The sequence below is a fragment of the Bombina bombina genome, chromosome 2 (assembly GCF_027579735.1).
Source record: "Bombina bombina isolate aBomBom1 chromosome 2, aBomBom1.pri, whole genome shotgun sequence".
Lineage (NCBI taxonomy): Eukaryota > Metazoa > Chordata > Amphibia > Anura > Bombinatoridae > Bombina > Bombina bombina.
Window position 1 is genome coordinate 1,244,579,860 of NC_069500.1, and position 14,605 is coordinate 1,244,594,464.

At 37.9% G+C, this 14,605-nt stretch overlaps 1 protein-coding gene across 1 annotated transcript in view; it reads right to left on the reverse strand.

Moving 5' to 3' along the window:
• Positions 1 to 461: 461 nt before the first annotated feature.
• The window catches only part of CHRNA9 (cholinergic receptor nicotinic alpha 9 subunit), a 56,045-nt gene continuing 41,901 nt past the window's right edge, over positions 462 to 14,605 (reverse strand). The window contains exon 5 of the mRNA XM_053700273.1: positions 462 to 1,087. Within this exon, the coding sequence (XP_053556248.1) occupies positions 516 to 1,087 (572 nt within the window). The 3' untranslated portion in view covers positions 462 to 515. The remainder of the gene's footprint in view (positions 1,088 to 14,605) is intronic.

A 14,605-nucleotide genomic window follows, 5' to 3' on the forward strand; every position in this document is an offset into this window, starting at 1 on the left:
TGTTTTCTGAACCAAGAAAAAAAGCTTAGATGCCTTCTTTTTCAAATAAAGATAGCAAGAGAACGAAGACAAATTTATAATAGGAGTAAATTAGAAAGTTACTTAAAATTGCATGCTCTATCTGAATCACTGAAGAAAAAAAATTGGGTTCCCTTAGGTCGCACTCAAGGGCTACACAGCAACCACTAGTGATTGGCTGCTACATGCCACTGCTGCCCCAGATTGGCTCTTTCTGGCACTGTTCTGCTCTGGAGCTGCAATGTATGTGACTCACTTGGGGGTTAAATTCAATATTACAAGGAATTACTGTTGCAAATATCCTAGGCTACAGCAATAGATGTACAGTAGTATAGAGATCCTTGTTTTTCATTGTAATGCTGTATTTCTCATAACTTAATGCTCTAGTGATTTGCCCTAATACATTTGAGCACATTGTTTTAAGAGGAAAAAGGGTAAATAACTTAGTAGCATGTATCTTTTTTAATGTTGAACAACTTTCTTTAGTACCAAACACATTACACTGCCTTAGCAATAAGTAAAATGCTCATAAAAAACACCATACTAAAAAATACCCACATAAAGAACCTGTCCATTACTTTGGCTACCTTCTTCCACTCAATTCCTTTAGCGCTGATTGCTTTCTGTTCTCGATACCAGTTAGTGATATATTCTACGTTCCTAGCCAGAACTTTATAATGTAGGCAGTGGATGCCAGTTTCTTCATATTCTGGACCAAAGTGGTTTGTCATGGCGCTATTTAACTTTTTATTTACATCAATCTCACAGACAAAGTCACTACAGTCTGATAATGGGAAATTCAATTTGTCATAAATGTTGTGCTTTTCCTCAAAATCATCAATAGAATGAAAGCTGTCATTTGATATGCTGTCCGAATCACTCTGAGCATTTGCACAGTTCTCACCAACATCATACACAAAGAATATCTTGGACATGTAATTTAATATCACTACCTTGGCCCACCGTGGAATGGGCTTTGCTTCTGCTCCACAGAGATGAATGTTCATTATAATAATGGTTAGTGCTGTAGAAGCTGTAATCATTGTCATAGTCGCTATGTAATATTTACCTAAAATAAGAGAAATAAATAATTAAAAACATGAGACATCTATCTATCTTTCTATCTATCTTTCTATCTAGCTATAGTTCTCCTGGGTGGTTCACAAGATGTACTGTACATTGAATGCTGGCCTATCCATAGCCATTTATTAGAGTTCACTCAGCCAGTAAGCAATTCAGTTTATAATTTATGCAATTAATACATTGAACCCTGTTGCAGAAACATTCAGATAGACTGAAGATTAAAAGAGTACAATAATAGGGGGCGGAGCAAGCCTAGCAACTGAACAGACGCATATCACTTCAGCTCCATCGCAATGTTTTATTATTTTATTCTCAGACTGTTCAACCCAGCTTAAACTGACATCACAGATCCATTTAACACTAAGGATCAAATTAGTGTTACCTGAGATGCATTAAGATACTTGAAATCAGAGATTAATATCTCCCGAAGGGACTATTACACAGCTCCAGGACGGCCATTTTGAGGACCACGAGGACACTAATTAATCCAAAGTAAAAGGCTATAAAGTACGTTCAGTACAGCGCTAAAAGGCAGCCTCACATGGAGTTTACTACCGGCTTCCTAAAAGATCTGCTATGTCTCGTGGAGGACCACCATACTGCTCTGGAAGCGGCGTTGCTTGCTGCTTTCCAGCCTGCAACCACCTCCTCACCTCCTGTACAAAGCCCGGGTATGATGGACCGAGATGACGGTGGAGGCTCGGAGCCCAGGGACTTACCTTACGCCTGTCACAGCGCTAAGAGAGAGCCGATTTTGGTCGGCGCACTACTTTCAGCAGAAGCGGAGAGGAATGTGGTCGCATACGTTAAGAGCTTGGAACCCGCTACCACCATAGCCCCTATGTGCAACTGGGAGAGCTTCACTGTCGCCCACTCAGCCTTTACTCTACATCGGGAGTTCGAGAGTGATATGCCTAAAAACCCTACCCTGAGATCACAGTGTCAATTCCCGATGGAGAGATGGCCATGCAGAGGAGGTCTCACGCTGTTCTTGTTGCCTCCATGCGCTGCGCATCATACTACAATGCTGAAGTCCGCGCTGAGATCAGGAGAGGTGACTCTAAAAACAATTCTGGCCACCGGTGTGGGGTAAACTTGCTGAACATTGCTTCACCATTGTTGCAGCCGCAGCTGCATTTATGTTTTTATTACCTCACAAAGTTTAAATGTTTTAATTAATACAATAAGTTCTGTGCTATCTTACATATATTTACCCCTAAAGTTATATGTACTTTACATCAGTTACCGCATATGGGGAGTTTGAACATTTACTCTCTTAATGACCAGTGGGACTGCCTGTTGTGCTACAATCTATAGACTGTATGCCTTTGCTAAACTATTGTAATAAGGCTTTTTGGCTTCTTGTTTATAATAGCTCTACAATTGCGTTTCTAATTACTGAACTGAAATTTTATCTGCTTACAGGGTAACATAAGCTGCTCCTCTGAAAATTTGTATATACCCTGTTCTGTTTAATTTAGGGGGGCATTGATAACGTAGATCTTTTCTGTCCAAGTGTGTACTCTGTACCTCATAGGTGTGAGGAGAATCTCCCCTGTTTATATATATTTTCAAGGGCAAGACCCCCTTAGATAACTAGCTACTCATAGCAATACCTAATAGGTTTGTGCCTGCCTATTGCAAGCTTCTACTCCTCCCCTAGACTCGAATAGATACTAATTTCAGCGTGGAGTAACATTGCTTCCTATCCTATGTTTGTTATCTCATAAATATATTAGTTAGCATACACACCGATACTACAGTCCCTACCATATTCTACCACATATATTTTGTATAGTGTATCTCCTGTACTAATTTGATACATCAGCCAGTGATGTGCGGTGAGGTCAGAGGCTGGTGAGGCACTGGCTGATACTCCCGGGAAACACACACACATATATATATATATATATATATATATATATCATATGCTATGCTTAACTCATATAAATGCCAGTTACAGATAGCACAGCAGCTGTTCCTAGGTCTTGTTAACTGTCCCTGTGATCTGACTTTGGCAGCGTCTGTAGAGTTAATGGGAACTAGAGCTCTTATTGATCCAGATTAATCTACGTGGTTTCAGCCAAACTAAATAAAAACTATAGTTAGAATATAGCTATTTTTCTATATATTTTGCCCATTGTTACTAACTTGAAATGATCGACTAAGTAGAGGACAGATTACTATTTGCGTCCATACGTCAACATCAGTAAAAAAAAAAAAAAAAAAATTATCCTGTTGCTGGTTATTTGTTGTGGCATCCACTCCAGTTTCCCGTTTTTAATATAAATATTTGCATACATTTTATTCTTCAACTCTGCAGATATGTAGATAGCTGTGTGAATAGTTTCATATAAAAGCTAAATAAAGAATAATGGATTCTTAGAATGCTTGAATGTTAAGAAAAGATCTGTTCAAGATTTGACAGTGAATTGAATGATTTAAGGTGTTAAAGGGGAAGTAGAAAGCAATTAGCATTTTTGGAAGCCTTTAAAGAGACATGAAACCCAAATTTTTTCTTTCATGATTTAGAAAGAGCATGCCATTTTAAACAACTTTTGAATTTACTTCTATTATCTAATTTGCTTCATTCTCTTGATATGCTTTGCTGAAAAGCATATCTAGATATGCTCAGTCGCTGCTGATTGGTAGATGCACAAAGAGGCCTCGTGTGATTGGCTCACCCATGTGCATTGCTATTTCTTCAACAAAGGATATCTAAAGAATGAAGCAAATTAGATAATAGAAGTAATTTGGAAAGTTATTTAAAATTGTATTTTCTACCTGAATCATGAAATAATTTTTTGGGGTTTAGTGTCCCTTTAAGTGGTTATGTGGATATGAGGTATTATCAGCTGAGCTTTTACCCTCTATTTATTTGTAATTTGTGGTCTTTTGTAAAGAAACATTTACCCAGAAATACCAACAATTTGCCTGTACTGATTGGTAATTAATGACAAATAAATAGAAAGTAAAAGGACAGCAGATTTGAGCTTCCAATTTGGAACATTTATGCAAGTTGTCGGCTGCCATTTTAAAACAAAATTAAGCTTTTTCCTTGTGTAAAATACGTTGTGTGTGGAAATATCCCAGCAAGCAGTTTGCTTAAAAGATGGGTTATTTGTTTGTAATAATTGAAGGTGTCAAATGTTTTTCACCAAAATAGTGTAGACAAAGGATTCTGACAACTTGAAACAGCTGATAATAACTCAGATCCATATAACCACTTAAAGGCTTCCAAAATTGCAAATTGTTTTCTACTTCACCTTTAATGCCTTAATTTATTTATTCAATTCACTATCAAATTTTCAGTGCACTGCAGACTTACTAGTACAAGGAGGACTTCAATAAGGATGCTTTTGTACAAACATACTGTATATACTAGAGTGATCTAAAAATGTCAGTGTAGTGTACATAACAATATCAATCTGCACAAACATATCTACATTCTTGGAAAGAAGTATAAAATATCATAGAAATATGTTCATGTGTATATATATTTGTAGGGGTCTATATATTAACACAAAAAGTTTGCAAAATAATTGACAATCACTAAAGTAGCAAGCACTGCTACAATGGCTCTTTCTTTAGAAAAATGCACATATGTTTGCACATCTTCTCATACACACAAACATATATATATGTGTGTGTATTAATATGTTTGTGTAGTGTGTGTGTATGCGTGTGTGTATGAATATGTATGTTTGTGTAGTGTGTGTGTGTGTGTAATGTGTATATGTAGAGTGTATGTGTGTATGAATATGTATGTTTGTGTAGTGTGTGTATGTGTGTGTATGAATATGTATGTTTGTGTAGTGTGTGTATGCGTGTGTATGAATATGTATGTTTGTGTAGTATGTGTGTGTTTGTATGTATGTACTGTATGTTTGTGTAGTATGTGTGTGTGTATGTATGTACTGTATGTTTGTGTAGTATGTGTGTGTGTGTGTGTGTATGTACTGTATGTTTGTGTAGTGTGTGTATGTGTGTGTATGAATATGTATGTTTGTGTAGTATGTGTGTGTGTGTATGTATGTACTGTATGTTTGTGTAGTGTTTGTATGTGTGTGTATGAATATGTATGTTTGTGTAGTGTGTGTATGTGTGTGTATGAATATGTATGTTTGTGTAGTATGTGTGTGTGTTTGTATGTATGTACTGTATGTTTGTGTAGTGTGTGTATGTGTGTGTATGAATATGTATGTTTGTGTAGTATGTGTGTGTGTGTATGTGTGTGTATGAATATGTATGTTTGTGTAGTGTGTGTATGTGTGTGTATGAATATGTATGTTTGTGTAGTGTGTGTATGTGTGTGTATGAATATGTATGTTTGTGTAGTATGTGTGTGTGTGTATGTGTGTGTATGAATATGTATGTTTGTGTAGTATGTGTGTGTGTGTATGTGTGTGTATGAATATGTATGTTTGTGTAGTGTGTGTATGTGTGTGTATGAATATGTATGTTTGTGTAGTGTGTGTATGTGTGTGTATGAATATGTATGTTTGTGTAGTATGTGTGTATGTATATGTGTGTGTATGTATGTACTGTATGTTTGCGTAGTGTGTGTATGTATATGTGTGTGTATGTATGTACTGTATGTTTGTGTAGTGTGTGTATGTATATGTGTGTGTATGTATGTACTGTATGTTTGTGTAGTGTGTGTATGTATATGTGTGTGTATGTATGTACTGTATGTTTGTGTAGTGTGTGTATGAATATGTATGTTTGTGTAGTATGTGTGTGTGTGTATGTATGTACTGTATGTTTGTGTAGTGTGTGTATGTATATGTGTGTGTATGTATGTACTGTATACAGTATGTTTGTGTAGTGTGTGTATGAATATGTATGTTTGTGTAGTATGTGTGTGTGTGTATGTATGTACTGTATGTTTGTGTAGTGAGTGTATGTATATGTGTGTGTGAGAATGTGTATGTACAGTATGTATATGATGAACATTACAGTGGCCATTATTATAAACAACATGTTTTTCAATAAAAAATGTTTTACTCATTAAATAACTGCCTTGCTTGCTGTATTTCCCTGTTCTCCCCTAACAAACATAATATGGCCTGTGATGACAATAAAGATGTGACTGTTTTGTGTATTTTAAAGAAGGGAGACAGAGTGCACAAAATAAATTCCCTGGAGAGCCATACACTCACCCGTGCAGTACAGACTTACTTGATTCAGCAGAAGTTCAGTGGGTCTGCAGGGTTACCATGGGGGAGGGATGAAGCATAGTGTTGTACTAGTAATATATTATACAGCAGAGGTCAGCTGCCAGTGTTTCATCCTCTCCTCCATCCTGAGTCTGACTGCAAAAAAACTTTGCAATTTGACACAGGATGGGGTATTTGCTTGAAAGCATTTGAGGACCTGTAAAAATAAACAAACCTTGAACAGACAGACCTCGCTCCCTTCCTAGCCCAGCCGAGGATGAGCATGTTTAAAAAGACAGATTTACAATGTATCCCTGTCTGAGGCTGAGAGGACCTGTGGATTGGAAATGAATGTCAAAGGAAAAAAAAAAACAGGGAGGAAGGGGTTATCAGGGAAAGGAGCAACAGTATATAAAAGTGTCAGTGCAGTGTACTAGCCCTACTGGTCTTTAGCACTTTTCCAATTATTCCAAATGTAATTTTGATGTCTCCTTTTTTTTTTCTCAGGCTGAGAAAAAAAGGAGGCATGAAAATGACATTTGGAATTGGAAAACTAAAGAGCTAAAAACCAGTAGAAGTAGAACACTGCACTGACACTTTTATATACTAAAGTATTCCAGACCAGTAGTGTGATTTACCACCCCCCACACAGCACACACGTACCTCATTATTGAATTCCCTAGCCTGCACACAGCAGCTAACCGTTCTTAAGGAATGCAGCATGGGGACAGAGACGGAGCAAACAAGTTCAGTCCTCCCCACTCCCCTCACCCACCCACACCACTGTTCAGTGCACTGAAGTGCAGCTAACACGGGCCATATTAAACAGCCTCAGATCCCCCCTTTACTGCTGCAGATTCTGAATCTGAGTAACTATGTTGTAATAATTAATTTGCAATTATGCACTTATCTTTATCTGGCAAAGTTTTCCTCCCGCTCCTGTCTGACTTAGTCTCCACTTCTCACCGGCAGCAGGCTGACAGGCTCCTCCTAGTTTCTGTTTCCCTCACTCCTAGAAGAAGAAGTTCTGAACTTCTGAGAGTCCCGGCACCCTCTCAGTCCACACTCCTCCAGGCAGCACAGAGCCACTACGGTAGCGCACTAAGCGCAGCAAACAGTCCTGTCCTCTCCTCCGGCAGGCAAACGCCTCCTAAACACACAGTCAGCGGCAGCCACAACACCTAGGCAGACTGTGGCACACTAGGCAGCAGCACGCAGAGCAGCTCAGGAACTCCCTCCACAACTCTTCTTCCCACCAGTCTGTCTCTTTGCGCGCGTCGCCGACGTCACAAACGGTCACATGACCCACCTGTCATTCAACAGCCCAGGCACGCCTCCCCACAGTGCTGCTGAATGCTGATTGGGTCAGTGAACACTAGCTCATCATGGAGGCGGTTTTGAGAACCGCCTCCATTCAGCTTGTAAAGTGCCCGGCGAGTCAACAGTAGGTGGCGCAGCAGCTAAGTGAAGCAGACTCAGCACTTTGATCCATGTTGCGCAATTCAATGGATGGCAGCGGACTGGCTCACTGCCTCCTAATTGCGCAACATTGGAATCTGTGTTGTTACTGTCTTCACTTTTTCAGCGCAAGCGCAGTAGCGCACAACGCAGTGTGAGTGTACGTTCAACGCAGTCGCACATTACATGTCATGAACTACAGTTACTACATATTACTGGTGGAAATAAAGTAAGGGGGGGGTACCCTTGGGACAAAATTAATAAATAAAATAAAAAACACTTTTTTTTTTTTTATTAAATATTATTTTAAATCTTTTTTTCCTCATTGGACAGGGTAGGCACTGCCTCCCCTGCCTCCTATTACTGCACGTCACTGACATCAGCACCATGTTTAACTGTGATATCCTACATTTCTTTAGCACTAAAGGGTATCTGGATGCTGTGCACCCCTACAAATCAGGTCTACTATCCCATGTGTAACTTATTTTGGCACAATATCTCTGTTCATTTCATGTTTTAATGTTATAGCACTGTACCTAGTTAGGTGTTTACTCTAATACACTTAGTTCATAGGTACTAAGCACCTGTCTGTAAGTTAATATCTATATGTACCCATAGATACTCCTAGTAGCACTCTAATTTAACATTTTTAACTACTTCGGGGCACCATTGGTCTTTGAGTCAGCTGTTTGGCAGTAATATTGGAGATTTTTTTCTGTAAGAGTATATCTTGAACATAGGAAGGCTCCAAGTCCTAGACACAGTACCTTATAAATTTTGACTGCTATTTATTTGCCTAAAAATATTTTTCCAACCCCTGTTTACCGGCCTTGTATGGCGACGCTGCCGGCGGCTGAGGTGGTGAGCCATACATAACATGATTAATCACATTTCAATATAAGGGGTTATTTTCAATCCACACATGCCACTAACTGTACTGGGTTATTTGAGTCTATATGTTTTCTTTCCTTTCTGCAATATAACCTCTAAAGCCATATGAATAGTAGTTAAGAACTTGCGCTATAGTTTAATTTTTTTGAGTCTGCTAGGACTATGATGTGATTTGCAGCTCTGTCACATAGCAGTAGGGGATGGGTTTCCAGTGCAGGCTGGACCTGCTTTGTCACTCTTATCTCCCTATTCATGGTACTCCATATAAATCGCATAAACCTTAGTTAACCTACCACCACCTCCCCCCACCCCCCCTGTAATATACCTCCTAATACTGGAGGGCTATCTATATGGCTTATCTTGTCTATGCCATACTCTAACTATTTATACCTACATACTTTACCACACTATTTACACAGCAAGTTTATATATTTACTCTTATTATTGCTTCCAATACCAATTACTAACTATTCTAAAAATTAAAAAATTCGAGGTTTATTAATGAGATCCAAAAGTGGTCTCCTTAGTTACAATTTCCTTCTTTCGCTTCATTACTACCTGTTGCTTTTGTTGGCCCAAAAGTAATTTATTATGTCATATAGAAGGTTCCTGAAGGATTAACACCCTATCTGTATAATGTTTGCCAGCTATGTAACTTGTTGTCTATACGTCTCTTTCATGTCTATTTTATTACTCCTGTAACATTGAAGCCTTATTTCATGTGACATAAGAATTTGTTATGATGTTCTATGTATGCCTTTAACTAAACCTCAATAAAAATTATATAAAAAAAAAAGAAAAAAAAAAAGAGTACAATAATAAAGTTTCTCACAAGGAGATAGGGTAAGGTTTGGGGGTACATTTATTAAATGTGGAGTGGACATGATTAGATACAGCGAATCATGTCCGCTCGACATTGCTAAGTGCCGACAGCATACACTGTCTTCATTTATCATTGCACAAGCATTTCTAGTGAAATGCTTGTGCAATGCCCCCCCCCCCCTGCTCACTGGAGGCTAATCTGCTGCTAGTAGGGGCTGTCTATCATTCCGATCGGGACAGGTTAAGAAGCAGCATTCTTATGGAGCCCCTTGTGTTAACTTTGCGCTCTTCTTGGAAGAAATTCAACCTTTGGATTGTTACATGCAAGCAATAAATCACAAGAACATATTTCTGAATCTAATCAGTGAATAAACTGTATAGTGAAGGTTAACTTTTTAAAGTAGATATTTTTTTTATATATAAGTAGATAATTCTGAGGGTGTAGAGTCCTCTCTGATAGTCAGGAATTTAGAAAACATCAAGATGGCCACCCTGGGAAGTGCTATATAAAGTACAGAACACACAAAGCACACCCAAAATTTGGTATATTTTTATAAATAGTTTTTATTGAAATTTTATAAAATATAAATATGCATAACTGAAATAAATTCATAACTGCAAAACACATTCCATGTTACAACAATGCAGAAATAATAAACATAGAATGATTAATTGAACAAACAGCTCTTGATCTCCTACAAGAACCACCTATTCACGCTCTACACCTCCACTGGCCAACATGTCTTACACCTCATTTTCCCCATGGACTATAAATATGCCAAGGAGGCTAAACTGCATTAAATAAACCCTATTTAAGGAAAATATGTATGATAAACCTTTTCCCTAACATACTCAACAGTAGTAAATATTTTGACCACTTAGGTGTCTTCTTCTTCAATTAATTCCTGGTCAACATCAGCTTAGTTACCAAGATTACATACTGATGGACCAGCAGGCACATAGATAATATGTTTAAAGCAGTGCCTATTGAACCACAATTACTTGTGCAAGATGTAGAACTTGAGGAGAAAATCTGGTGCAATTTGTAGAGGGACAATATGCCATGTCATTATTATTTTATAACAGAACTCAAAGATTGTAATACAATGAATAGCAAATTGTGTAGAAGCTTTAGCCACCTGCCAAGCTTTCAGATCAAGTCCAAATCCATTTCCCTTCTCCCAAACTACTAGACAGGAGAGAAGACCCCAGACAAAGTGCAAATGAGATGCCACAATTGGCCAGTGCCTTAACTTCCTCCACCTATTTAAACAACATTTGATTACTTCATAAAAAATAATTACAGAATTTTGATGTGGTGGAATACACAGAGGATCCTCCAATAGCAGGTGATAAGACAAAGAAGCTTACTCTCATTCAAGACAGCTATTGTATTCTAAATCTTGATCCCCAAGCTAACACATGGGATAACATAGCATCATCATAATACAGGCTTATATTTGGGAGGACTATACCCCCAATTGCTAGAGAATTCAGTAAAATACAAAACACAAGAACTTTTACCATCCAATTAATACCTATTAATAATCACATACAATCTCTACAGGAATGGAGTATGTATCTTAAGCGATGAGTCAAAAAAGGTTGATCAACTTTGGCAAGACATTCATCTTCATATTAGCCACTCTCTGTCTAATCTCTGGATAGACTACTTAAAGGGATAGTCTACTCCAAAATTGTTATTGTTGAAAAAGATAGATAATGCCTTTAGTACAGATTCCCCAGCTTTGCACAACCAACATTGCTTTATTAATATACTTTAGAATCTTTAAATATCAAAATGTCTGCCTGTTTCTAAGCCCCTGCAGACTGCCTTTATCTCAGGGCATTTTTACGGCTTTTCACAGCAAGACACTGCTCGTTCATGTGTGCCATGTAGATAACATTGTGCTCACTCCCGTCGAGTTATTAAGGAGTGTGCACAAATTGTCTAAAATGCCTTAATAGAACTGAGATAAGGAGGCAGTCTGAGAAGGTTTAGATACAAGGTAATCAGAGAGGTAAAAAGTATATTAATATAACCATGTTGGTTGACAAAACCGGGGAATGGGTAATAAAGGGATTATCTTTGTAAGCAATATAAATTGTGGAGTAGACTGTCTCTTTAAATGGACCTCAGCAGCTGATCAGAGAGAGCAACTGAATAGATCTTTTTTTTGTTTACATTTATCTTATAGTAGGAGAAACATCCATAATAATAATTCAGAAGATAAAGAAGGACTGGGAAGGAGGTATTAAGATTCAGTAAAAACACAGTTCAATCATCAGCAAAGCCAGCTAATTGTTATGTATCATTAAGTGATAATCCATGTATTTCAAGGCTTAACCAGATGGCAGATAGCCACAACCCAGGGTCCAATGACCATAGTAAAAAAGGATAGAGGATAGCAGGCACCCCTGACAAGTGCGATTTATGGAACAGTGAACAGAATCTAACCACTTAATTCTACCACAAATTGAGGAATAATGAGTTTCAGTGGCATCTTTGTTTTTTAGCATTATATTGCAATGTATGTATCTTTCACATCCAAAGCTAGCATAGCTAGATAAACAGCTATCAAGCTAAAATTTGTCTTTGTGCAATTTTTGAGGGACTTCACAGTACTGACGAACGTCTTAGATAATCTTGCCAGTGCGGAGTGCTTAAAATCATCAGGCCCTTTGTGAGAAAACCATCCTACTTTCAGCCTGTAAGCAGGAAATAATATTTACCTGTGCATACATCTGCAAAATATTATCCAACAAACATTCAACCCTATCATCCTTATAATAGGAGTGTTGTTTCCTTTAAATAGTGGTGCTTTGTCTCTTTATGTCTTTGTGTCTTTCTACAGGCAATATTCCACAATGATAGTTCTGATTTCAGAGACAATTATTACACCCATGGCCTTTTTTTCTATGGAGGCCTTCTGTTGTATCACAAATAAAGCTGCTCTCTTGATAAACTTACAGAAAGTCTTTGTAAGTGTCCCAAATGATAACATCCCTCATTTGACCAATGTAATTGAAAGAGAATAATTCCTGAATTTCCTGACAAAATGAACCTTACTACCCTGTGCTCAACCAGTTGGAAGTTAGACAATTTCCAAGAGGTTAAAACCCCTGAAACCAATTATAGACTTAAATTACATAAGAAAAAATGGCAAAATAAATAATAAAACTATATTGTAACTTTTTAACACAAAATTAACGGCTAGATTACGACTTTTGCGTTATGAGGGGTGCGGTGCTAACTTGCACGTTATTGTCACCGCTCACTTCCCTACAGCGCTGGTATTACAGGTTTTTATAAACCTCGCTGACACCTACATTATATTAATTAACCCCTAATCTCCTGCCCCCAATGTCGCCGCAACCTAGCTACACTTATTAGCCCCTAATCTGCCGCCCCCAACGTCGCTGCCACTCTAAATAAACATATTAACCCCTAAACCGCCTCACTCCCGCATCGCAAACACTAATTAAATATTATTAACCCTTAATCTGCCGCCCCTAACATCGCCGCCACCTACCTACATTTATTAACCCCTAATCTGCCGCACCCAACGTCACCGCCACTATACTAAATTTATTAACCCCTAAACCTAAGTCTAACCCTAACCCTATCACCCTCTAACTTAAATATAATTAAAATAAATCTAATAAAACCTACTATTAATAGCTAAATAATTCCTATTTAAAACGAAATACTTACCTATAAAATAAACCCTAAACTAGCTACAATATAACTAATAGTTTGTATTTATTTTTGGATGGGCATTGCCCTTAAAAGGGCATTTAGCTCTATTGCTGCCCAAACCCTAATCTAAAAATAAAACCCACCCAATAAACCCTTAAAAAAAACTAACACTAGAAGATCCACTAACAGTTTTGAAGAGCCGACATCCATCGTCAACGAAGCCGGGAGAAGTCTTCAACAAAGCGGCAAGAAGTCCTCAACGAAGCCGGGAGAAGTCTTCATCCAAGCCGGGAGAAGTGGTCCTCCAGACGGGCAGAAGTCTTCATCCAGACGGCATATTATATCTTCATCCATCCGGCGCGGAGCGGCTCCATCTCCATAGAATCAGCCAATCGGAATTAAGGTTGAAAAAATCCTATTGGCTAATGCAATCAGCCAATAGGATTGAGCTATAATCCTATTGGCTGATCCAATCAGCCAATAGGATTGAGGTTGCATTCAATTGGCTGATTGGAACAGCGTAAAATCTTTTTTCAATGGGATTTTCATAGCGCCGATATTACAAGCTTTTTCTGGGAGGCCAAAAAGTGAGCGGTACACCCTATACTGTCAAGATTCGTAACGCATTCTAAAGTCAGTAGTTATGAGTTTTATGTTACAACGCCGTAACATAAAACTCATAACTAAAGTGCTAAAAAATACACTAACACCCATAAACTACCTATTAACCCCTAAACCGAGGCCCTCCCGCATTGCAAACACTAAAATAAAATTATTAACCCCTAATCTGCCGCTCCGGACATTGCCGCCACTATAATAAACATATTAACCCCTAAACCGCCGTACTCCCGCATCGCAAACACTAGTTAAATAGTATTAACCCTTAATCTGCTATCCCTAACATTGCCACCACCTACCTACATTTATTAACCCCTAATCTGCCACCCCATACTAAATTTATTAACCCCTAACCCTAAATCTAACCCTAACACCCACTAACTTAAATATAATTAAAATAAATCTAAATAAAACCTACTATTAATAACTAAATAATTCCTATTTAAAACTAAATACTTACCTATAAAATAAACCCTAAGCTAGCTATAATATAACTAATAGTTACATTGTATATAGCTTAGGGTTTATTTTTATTTTACAGGCAAGTTTGTATTTATTTTAACTAGGTAGAATAGTTAAACAGGGGAATGGTTCAGGTGTGTGCACTGTTGTCCATATAAAGATAGAAAAAGTATTTTTTAAAGGAAACTGATGAATACGGCTTTGAAAAGCCACTGCATAAATTTGACTGTTAAAGTATAGAAATGTGACGGTGTTCCCCAAACAACCCCCACAATTTAGTTCACAAGGGAAACATTCCCAGACATCCGTATGTCAAGTAGTATACAAATTGACTCACCACTCTCTGGTCCCTTGGTAAAGTACCTCCTCAAAAAAAGGCTGACTGGTTTCGGCT